This window comes from Parasteatoda tepidariorum, chromosome 8, assembly GCF_982258835.1.
Source record: "Parasteatoda tepidariorum strain Cologne lab strain chromosome 8, Ptep-v5.0, whole genome shotgun sequence".
NCBI classification, from domain to species: Eukaryota; Metazoa; Arthropoda; class Arachnida; order Araneae; family Theridiidae; genus Parasteatoda; species Parasteatoda tepidariorum.
In genome coordinates, this window is record NC_141762.1 from 23,819,903 (window position 1) to 23,831,443 (window position 11,541).

Sequence of the window (11,541 nt, forward strand, 5' to 3'; positions counted from 1 at the left end):
GCATCTACATGAGCCATTTTAGTAGCATCTCGGTGTTTAACATTATAATTAAATTCGCTCAACAGTTCAGTCCCTCTCGCTACCTGGGGTTTAATGTTCTTTTGCGTATTCAAGTATGTTATTGCTGAACAATCGGTGACTAATGTAAATTTTAAACCCAACAACAAAGGACGAAGTCTAGTCATTGATCATACGGCAGCTATAAGTTCTAAACGACTTGAATGATACTTTTCTTCTTCAGGAGTTGTACGGCGACTTACGGAATAAACAAACTGAAAAGCACTCGACTTATTTCGTTGCAAGAGCATTCCTGCTAATCCAGCAGAGCTTGCATCAGTGTGTAATTCAGTTTCATCGCGTGGATCAAATAGTTTCAACACTGGTCTCGATACTAATTTAGAACGCAAGTTTTCAAAAGCATCATTTTTATCATCAGTCCATGTAAACGATGAAGTTTTCTTTAGCATCCTTGTGAGGGGTTCAGCAATTGAAGCATATCGTGTTATAAATCGGCGAAAGAAACTTGCTAAGCCAAGAAAACGACGCAATTCATCTTTGTTATTTGGAACGGGGTATTCAGCAATGGCAGCAAGTTTTCTTGGACCTGGTCGTATTCCATTTTTATCAATTACAAATCCCAAATACTCAATATCTGACATTCCAAATTCACATTTAGATAGCTTCAGTGTTACCCCAGAGTTTAGCAACTTTTCAAGCACTTGTCGAAGCTTCACTATCATATCATCAAAGCCGATAGAACCGAAGAATATATCGTCAATAAAACATGATACACCGTTCCAAAGCAAATCAACCAAAGCTAATGACATCGTTCGCTGAAAAATAGGTGGTCCATTCGATAAGCCAAAAAGCAAGCGTGTAGGCTCATAATGTCCATCAGGAGTTGTAAAAGCTGCCTTTCGTGAGGATTCTTCATTCATTGCTATCGATAGGATTTCACACAATTTCTTTTGCTAGTAAAACGGCTGGAGTTGAATTCGCATCTTCTTTAACCATTGAATTGTAACTATTTTCAGATACCCAATTTCCTCGCAAGATAACACGATTTTTCTTTAATTGTAATTTTACGCTACTAGGATTCACGACGGGCACTTTGGATTTACCACCGTGGATAGCAAACGTAACATCCTTGCTTAGACCATCTCGATCACTGCAGGAAATTAATCCGTTTTGAGATTTACATGCACTGAAGACAGTTACCAATTGAACTGTACGCGGTTCAATCAAGCACTTTTCGTGGGTCTTCAACACAACCGTATCAGGCATTTCATTAATCTGGAAATCATGCAAAAAATCCAGCTCTTCCACGTGAACTAACTTGCTTTACCCTGTCTATAGTCACATTAAGTATGATAATTCCTAGTGACTCCCTTACACCTCCAATACCTCGAATTCGTGTAACTATATTTTTATGAATATTTTTATTAAACGTTTGTGCAAAACTATATTTTAACATAGATATATCAGCAGCGGTATCCAGAAGAGCACTAGTATTTACTTCTTCTATGATAATATTCTTCGTTGTACTATTACTGGAACTGGGTAAAAACGAAACTGCATTGACTAATGGGAAAGACGCTCTCTTTGGACATTCCTTTGTACCATGTCCTTCTGTTTTGCAGGCAGTACAAAACTTTGGACGTTTTGGCTTTACACAATCATGGGCAAAATGGCCGGTATCATAACAATTGTAGCAAACAGTTTGATTATTAGTTGTACTTCGACTTGGCTCTGTTTGTTTGCCCTTGGCGATATTTTCTTCTTTCAAAAACTTACTGTTACTATATTTATTATTATACTGAATATGATTCTTAAAAACATCTTTGAGTTCAATAAATTCATCTACCTTTTCAGCTAATGTATAAGGTGAAATTATATGGGTCCACTGATCCAAGTAATGTTCTCGTATATCTGGCGGCACCCGAGCTTTCATTCGATCTGTGATGATCAGGTCTTTTAAACTCTCAAAACTACTTATTTTAAGTCCTGCAGTCCACCCATTAAAATACGTTTCAAGCTCGTGGTAATATTCTTTCCATGATTTTCCACCAGTATTCTCATGAGAATAAAAAAGTTGTCTAAATTTTTCAGGACTTAGTCTGTAGCACTTAAGCAAAAGAGATTTAACATAGTCATAATTTTCTGACTGTTCTTCTGGTTCTCTCATTATCATTTGGACAATTTCACTTGGTAACTGGTTAATTAAACATGCCATCCACAATGTACTTGGCATTTGTACTCTTTTCATTACTCTCTCGAAATGTACTAAATAAAGGCTAATATCCTCATTACTCGTAGAAAACTTTCTCAGTTGTGACTGCCAATCAACTTTTGGCGCCGATGTTATTACTTCAGTTTCGACTACTTCTAAAGTTTTAGCAGCAATATCTAACTTCTTGAGTTCCAATTCATGTTCCCGATCGGCTTTTTCTTTTTCCAACGCATGTTGGCGATCGGCTTTTTCTTTCTCTTCTTGACGAAGGCGCTCGGCGTCTTCAACCAAATTTTCTACCATTCCTCGAACCATTTCTTCATCGTATTTCTCGCTATTCAATATTAACTTTCTCAAGTCAGGGATTTTCAAAGTAGTAGACGAAACATCTTCAGATAACTTATTAGCTACGTAACGTAACTGATCTTTACGAAGTCGCGATAAAAATGCCATTTCAAACTCAAAACTCAAAATTAAATACAGTTGCCTGTTTATCCCACTTCTGATAATGTAAGAAACAACTTTTAAAAGAAAAACAAAACAATACTTTTATTAAAATTTACGCACACCGTTATTCTAAAAACTCAAATTCTAAATCGTACACAAGAACTGCTGTTGCCAAAACATGGAATACTAAATATGTAATAAGAATATAATTAATGTTCACGTGCACACTTTTACACTTGTACCGCCGGAACAAGTAAAAAGTACGTACTTTTACTCGTACTTCGTTACTTTTTAAATTTAGTACTTTTACTTGTACTTTCGTTACTTTTTTAGGGAAAAAGTACAAGTATTTGTAACGGAAATGTCGAATAAAATCGTTACTTTTTCTAAAACTCGGTAAGCTTTCTAAAAAAAAATTTATTTAAAAAAAAATGCTTATGTTTTTTTAATTTATAAAATTAATGTGCAATATATATGCATACACAGCTAACTTCGTGTTTAAATACCTTGACCTTTTAAAATTGTCATTCCTGAAAGGGAAAAGACGGCTCTTTTGATCTTTTTTTGACTGCAACTATCATTGTGAGTGGACTGTGTTCTCCAGAATATTCATCTTCTGAAAATTGCCTGTGATAAAGGATGAAATGAATAGCAAAAGTTTTGAATACCAGTGATTATCGTCTCAAGGGGGGTTGGAATGAACAAATGCCCATATGAATACTGCAGGGACTAATATAGGGAATAACTAATATAGGGAATTTATATCTATGGAATACTGTTATCACGCCATGGGATGGAATGCTTTTTTTCCTCTTAGAAAATAGTTTCGTCTAAATAACAAATGAACTGTATTTTTGATGTCTTATTGACACAAAGAGGATTTTTTTTGGTTTTTGCTACTCCTCCAAAAAGTAACCATGAAGAAGAAAAGAAAAAAACGTTTCTCTTTTTATTCTCGGAGACCTACACTAATGTGCATAGTTTCTCTTTTCGAGTTTATATAATTCTAATGGGTTATGAAATACACCGAAGATTTATCTAAACTATTAGTGAATTTATCATTTTTCTCGTTTTCTTGAGAAACAGGAAAACTACTCAATAACCATAAAGGGGTAAGTAACAACAAAAATATATTATAACATGTGATATACAGGACAAAAGGCTACTACAGCTACAACTACAACTACATTCAAAAGGCGTAGATATCTCTTTTTTTAACAATATCTTTTTACAGTTGCGGTTACAATTTAATTTACAATAAACGCTGCCATCTATCGGTGGTTCAAGAAGTATTTCTACACATAGATTGAGAATCCTTATTTATGAAACTTTGCTTTAAGATGACTTCATCTTTTTTGAAAAAAGTATGTAACATCTAATTATTCTCTATTTATAAAATAACATTTAATATTAATTTGAATAATTTTTCATTCATTTAAATATGTTAATTAAAAATTTTGTTAACATTGTGTTCGCATTGGATGCTTTTTTAAATAATTTAAACAACTAATTTCATATTACTATTGCAAAAAATTTTGGCACAAGTTTTACATTTTTTAACGTTAAAGTAATTAATTATAAAAACAATGCTTTATTTAATGGAAATGTAGTATGCATTAAAAAAAATCTAAAATATTATAATTTTTTTTATTTTGCAACAAAATATTTTTTTTGAATTATATTAAACGTAACATATATACTATTACGTAAACGCGTATTAGTTATTCATATCATAAAATTTTAAAATCAAATTTTTGTTCATAATTTTTGATTATGAGTGGATTTAGTCTTGCACATCGTTATTACAAATCCGAAAATTGCCATTATGAAATATTTTAAAATAAAAAAAAAATTTTTTAAAAACAAAATATAATTTGTAGTTTATTGGATTTATAAGGGTTTCCTGTATATGAATGTATTTTTTTTTAAATTTATTTTCTAACATAAGTTATAATGTTTATCAAATTTGTCGAACAAGGTAATTTATTTATAAAATAAAGTTTCCGAAAATAAAAACAAAATGTTAAAAAAAATTCTATAGTTCTAAAATTAACATAAATCTAAGCTCCTTGTTGATGCCAGAAGCACTATCTATGAAATTTTAGTGTGTGTTATGAATCCGAAGAGCTCGGGTGGGAGAAATGAGTTATGTGAATAAAGTATTGTGACTAATAATTACAGTCCATTTTCTGAGTTTTGAGAACTTTTATTTTATCGAGAATTTATGTAAACTGAGCTATCGTCAGACCCATTGTTGGTCCTGTCTATCAGAGCTATCAGTAGTGAAATTAGTGGATAATATACCTAATAAAAGGTACGTGATTTATTATTCAGTTATTGAAGTTCAATATGTTTAAAAGTGCTAAAAAAGAGGACTAAGTTCGGCTTGCTGTCGAGCTTAATGTAGACATTTCTAATTTGAAAACTATTGTTGATCTAATTACAGCAATTCAGAGTTGTGATACGTATAAAAATAACATTGAGTTAGTTGAAGAGTTAGCAAATAACATAATCGAAGAAAGAAAAAGTGATGAAATCCGATTAATTGAAAAATTAAAAGCTGAAAGAGTGAAATCGGAACTTGAGCTCGCTAAATTGTGAATCGAATCTAAAAGTGAATAACCTGTTGATAGTGTGGAAAACGAAAGTGTAGAATCTTTAGACTCTCTCATTAAAAGTGTGAGGACTTTAACTCTTAAAATCCCTAATAGACCAGAAGGATGGGGATATTTCTTTTCGTCATTAGAAAGAGCTTTTATTTCAAAAAATGTCCCTGAGAAATTTAAGGCTGAAATTCTTCTAAATCTGTTAGGGGAAAAAGCCACAAATATAATTACATACATCAAAGATGACGAATTAGGAGATTATTCTAAAGTTAAAACTATAGTTTTGAGAGAATTCGAGCCATGCCCCAAAATCTGTTTAGAGAATTTTAGGAAAGCGTAAAAAATGACGAGTGAAACGTACGTGCAATTCGCGTCTAGATTAATAACGAGTTGGGAATATTATTTAAAAGTTAAAAAATGTAACTGACTTCGAAACTTTAAAGCAATTAATAGTATCTGATAAAATTAATCAAACACTTGATAAAGAGGTTATGTGCTTTATAAATTTAAGAAGCAAGTACTTGATTTAAACCTGTAGAATTAGCTAGGGAGATTGATTTATGTTATACTTCTAGAGGAAAACCCGTAGTTGATAACGCTAGAATGAGTTATAAAAATAACTCGAAAACTAGGTCAAAAGCGTTTCTAACGGATGTAAAAAATACTAAATGTATTTTATGTAATGAAATTCATCCTTGTGTGTTTAGACCTGAATCCAAAAGTACCCCTTTGAGATTTGTGTTTAACGCAAGTGCATTAACTTCTACTGGAAAATCATTAAATTGTTTACAGTACAACGGAGGTATAATTCAGGATGATTTATTGTGCATCATGCTTAGGTTTAGAAAAAATCAATTTGCCTTTGTTGCTGACATCAAAAAGACTCCTTTTTATATGTAAACAGATAATTTCGATTTCTGATTTGGCTTCTGGGTATTTTAAATGTTCACTATTGAAAGAGCTTTGTAACATCCGAATTAGATTTTATTCCGTAATAATATGATTTCTACCACTTTTATCTTTTTTTTATTTAAATAAATTAACAAATATTTATTTTGAATTAGCAAATATAAATTTTTATTTAAATAAAAAAAAGACTCTCTTTAAGTTAATATAAACTAGGGTATAGTTAATAAGACTAGGGAAGGAATAAAGAACTGTCGTTTCCGTAAATTTTGGTATTCGTTTCTCATTAATCAACATTATTGAGGTTTATTAATTATAATTGTGTACTATAAGTCGCGCCAACGATATTTTAAAGTTAGAGGGACTTGCTTGCTTGTTAATATTTAATCAGTTCATTTCCTTTCTTTGAAGCACTTTTCAAATTTTAGATTCAATGGGCAATTCCATGAAAAAGGGGAAAAGCATTGGAAAATTCAAATAAGAATAATGTTATCCTTTCGGATGTTTTCTGAATAAAAAAGGTTTGAAGTTTGATAATTTATAATTATTTTTTTTGAGAATTTAGTTTTTTAGTGTTGGTAACCCATTGAACATTGGCATTTACTTGTTCTGATTTGGGTGGAGAACATGGTCAGTTTTTGAAAATCAGTAAGTTAACATTATTTTGATTTCAAACTGTTCCAAAGAATAAATATTGTTTATTACACTTAATAGAAATATTGTGCAGTGTAAAAATAAGTTTTTGTTGTTAAATTCACTTAATTATATAAATTTCAACTAAACATTAATGCATGTAACGTAAGTTACCGAAAACTAGAAAAAGTTTTTGTGTGTAAAAAAGAACAAGTGATACAAAAGTAAGAATAATATTTTTTCTTCCTTAGAGGCTAACACTAAATAAGCAGCAATAGTTTTCTTTTCAAATATTACTTATTTGTTGTTTTGTGCCCCATTCAATATGTGTAACGTAAGTTACTGACATGCATGCAATGTAAGTTACCAATGTGAAATGAGTTTATTCCTCTTGAAAATTGGCATACAAACTAAATAAGATGTATGCAGTTACAATACCGAAGTTTAAATAAATTATCGCTGCCTTAAGATATTAATTTTAATGAAACTCTTTGCTTTAAGTTATTAATTTGGGTGTTGGCATTCATATGTTTTCAAAGTTGAGCGAAATCTTTCGACAGGCACCGGGAGTAAAGGATGTAATTATAATTAGAGATGCTAATGGAAGCAAAAAGAAAATACAAGCACGGCATCTTCATCATTCAGTTCGAGAAATGCACCAAATGTTTATGGAAGAAAATCCAGAATGCAAAATTGGAAAAACTAAATTCTTTGAGCTCCGTCCAAAGCATGTCTTGCTTAGTAGCAAACTTCCAGGCAATGTTTGTGATTGTAAGCATCATGAAAAGTTCGGATTGACTAAGGAAGCCTTCAGCAAAATTTATAATGCTCCATCTTACGAAATTCTTCAGAAATTTATTTTATGTTTAGAAAAAACAGCTGAGTGCGAGTCTCTAGAACAGATGAGTGGAGTGTCTAGTCTATTCTCAAAATCTCCACAGATTAAAAACATTAAGCAGATCCACCATTTAAGAGTACAATAAGGCATACCAGAAGAGTTTTTTTTAGTGAAAGATGTTGTAAAAGAAAATGATGAATCTAAGATAAATGCTGGGGGTTGATATATGGTTAGATAGGAGGACATGTTATATCCTGGTGTGGTATCTCATGTTATACCCTGTTACAGAGCAAGAATTTAAAGTCAATGTAATGGCTGCTGTGGGAATCTATTGTAAATGGCCAGAAAAAAGAGATGAATATTCTACCAGAAAGAAAGCATGGTGAAAAGAATTGAGCCCCCTGTACTAGTTAATAACAGAGGACTTAATAAGTTTGCAGATATGTGTGAATCAAAAGTATCTGAATTTACTTCATGTACACTTTTTCTCCCTTGCACTATACTGTTTAAATAACTTAATTTGCATTTGTACATTATTTGATAAAAGTTTCATACAAAGGGAATTTCGTAACGTAAGTTACTGTAACGTAAGTTACCCACTTAAAAAATTATATTTAATTTAACTTTTGAAATAAAATCTTAAATCTAGGCATAAGAAACATTTAAACATGTCAGAAAAATGATACATATAATCTTAATCATGAAACTTTTGTATAAGAACAGAATTTTGCCTTCAAGTATATTGCAAATTTATGCCATTCCTTTTTCGGTAACGTAAGTTACCACACTAATTTTAGGCTTTTACATTGTTTAAATTGAAAAATAATAATTATTTTAATTAGATTCGTTTTGGTTTTGATTGTAATTTTAAGAAATCACTTTATTTTAATATGTGGATTCATATTATTTGTTTGCTTCTAAGTTCTCAATGCAATAAAGTTTATGTGAATGTAACGTATGTTACCGTGGAATAGCCCATATTTGAATTTGTTTGAGGCAATACAGCAAAGAGGTTCGTTTTTAAATAGTGCAGAAAAGCACTTTTGGTATAGAAAAATTCAACGGTTTCCATGTAGGTAATTAGATGTTTAAGTGTGTTGTGCTGTCACTTAGATAAAAAAAAAGATATTTTGTTCTGCAATCACTGCTTTATTGGGGAGATATATTTAAAAGAAAATTTACTTATTTGAATTTGCTTGGAGCAACATTCTCATTTGGATTCTCATTTTTGAAGAGATTCTCATTTTTTGTTTTATGAGATTCTCATTTTGATTTATGCAGATTTTATTTGATTATGCATTTATGATATAGCTTTATAGCTAGTATTGAGCAAGTTCAGCAGCTGACACATAAAGATATTCGATTAGATAAAAATAAGCAAATTTTGAAAACATTAAATTTTGAGACCGTGTGAGAAATATGGAAAGACACATCCTGTTGTGCACATTCAATAATTAAAAATTCACATCATATTAACAAGAAAGATGTAGTCAACAAATTATACACACTGTTTCTTTTTCTTTCTTTGGTTGATTTACTTCATATTATTATCTGTTTTAGGAGTAAGTCAGTCAAACTCTTCACGTTCATATCCCTCCCAGGAAGCAGGAAGTTGCGTTGCTGTACCCTTTCAAAAACTATTTTTCAGGACTTCAAATTTTTGATAGCTAGATATTTTGAAAGTGAAAAACAATTTTCGCTGACCAACTAACAAAACCGATTTCCGCCATAAAAATCACTCACGAGGAAGTGAGTCTCTAGCAAGATTTAGCAGTTTGTGGTAGAGCAAATTGTGGTATGGGTGATGGATGTACAGTCCGCAAAAAAAAAAAAAGATATCACCCTGAATAACTTTCGCTCTAATGATCGGATTTTCACGAACTAAGTGTTAATCTTAATGGTTCCTGGGGGTGACCTCAAATATGCTAATTAATTAGTGCTAACTATTAATTAAGTTACGAAATCAGACACAAAAACGTATTTTCTCTGAATAAACATATATTTTTTCTTACATATTTGGATTCTTAACCATCAAAATATAGGGGGTAGCCGCAATCTGGGAAATATGGTCCCCATAGTTTGGTCAGGAGAGCGATCCAAAGTTCGTACCCCTTAATGTTAATTTCACTTTTTACGTTTTTAGTCATATTTTAAAAACTAATAAAGCAATTCGAAGAAAATTTCACCCAGTCATAAAACTCATTTACCCAAAGATAATTTCATGAAAAAAATAATTTTTAATAATTGTTAATTATTTTTTATTATTTAATTAAATTAAGGATGAAAAATTTTTGAATTATAAGGTATGAATTTTTTTATACCATATTAATCTACATATTTTTCAATTGAAAAATCTAAAGTTTCAACTGTTTTTATTAATTAGAAGCTGAGAAAAATTAAAATTAATTATTTTTAAAAAAATAATTTGGCGACAATGAAGAAATGATTAAATGGGGCGATTACTATTAAAATGTGATAAACTTGCGAGGAACTTGACTTCGCGCGCTTAGCATAAAATTTCATTCATATTTTTTTCGCTAATAATCGTTTGCTTATCTTTTCATTTTTATTTTTTTAAGCTATAAAATACGATGTTTCTTTTTTAATCGTCTAAAATTCTATTTGCAATTTAGTAAAGAAATTTTAATAAAACATTTTATTGAATAAAATACATTTTATTCAGAGAATGTGGAGTTTTATAAAAGCATGCTTCTGATAGAATATGATTATACAACAGATTGTGCTTCTTTAATGTGATTATTTTTTATTTTTTTTCTCAATAACTGATAAAATTTCAATAATATACATACGAATGAATAAATTTGGAATAAAATATTCATCAATTTCTTGAATATATATTTTATAAATATTAATAAAAATACGTAGTCAACATTTTTAAGCATCTCTCACAACATCGCAAATTTCTCAAAATCTTATAGGTTAAACTAACCAGTGAAGGAATACTTAAGCTTAGTTTGTCTTTAAATAAAAATCATAAAAATTTCAAAATTTGTAATTTTAGCTAAATGACGTATTTGTTATTAAATGCATGTCGACATATTTGTTATTAAATACAAATTATGTAAAAAAAATTTAGATAACTTACATAATATTGTTTTAAGCTTTTGGTGGTTTAAATAATAAGTAGTAAGATAACCAAGTGAAGGAACAGTTCTTAAATTGAATAAACACTAAATTTTCCAGTGAATGAACACTTAATTTTGAGAATGTTTGATGCTCGTTAGGAATCCTTAGGCCACACAGATATCTGTCGCCCTGTAGATGCCTGAATTGACGGATGTTAGCACAGACAGGCACTAGGAAAAAAAATCTTTTAAGTATTCGTGCCCCCATTTCAGTATCTTAAGGGCCTTACGAGCTCTGTTTAAAAAGAGAGTATCATATCAGATATATATATATATATATATAAGAAAACAAAAATAATCATAGTAGCAGTATTTGGTGGTAAATGTAGCTTATCGTAATTGAAGAATATGCTGTGCGACATTTTATGGTGAATTTGCGAACGTAAGTTTCAGAATGTATCGAAACATGTGGATGCTATTTGCTAATCATCTTTATCCAAAGAAAACCATGTAACGTAAATATCTAGCAAAATGAAGCAATTTTTTAAGCAATGAATCATACAATATGCAACATATTATTTCAATATCTTATTCTTAAACATAACATATTTCAATGTTTTGAAAATGCCACTAAACATTCAGCAATTCATTGAGTTATAGAAAAAAGAAATATCGTAAGTTATAGAAAACCTTGTGAATGTGCATTAGAATTACTATACAATCTACATTTTATTTTTCAAGCACTTTCTTTTCCTTCAAACTTTCATTCCTAGAAGACTCGATTAAAGCTGTAAA

At 30.4% G+C, this 11,541-nt stretch overlaps 1 protein-coding gene across 1 annotated transcript; it reads right to left on the minus strand.

The window, feature by feature from the left end:
* Positions 1–1,300: 1,300 nt before the first annotated feature.
* Positions 1,301–2,817, minus strand: LOC147805943 (uncharacterized). The gene has a single exon (XM_087149493.1). The coding sequence runs from the start codon at positions 2,681–2,683 to the stop codon at positions 1,301–1,303; it is 1,383 nt and encodes a 460-aa protein (XP_087005619.1). The 5' UTR covers positions 2,684–2,817.
* Positions 2,818–11,541: the final 8,724 nt, after the last annotated feature.

Bases quoted from the DNA above. Each gene is read 5' to 3' on its own strand.
- LOC147805943 (XM_087149493.1), bottom strand. From the start codon at position 2,683: ATGGCATTTTTATCGCGACTTCGTAAAGATCAGTTACGTTACGTAGCT.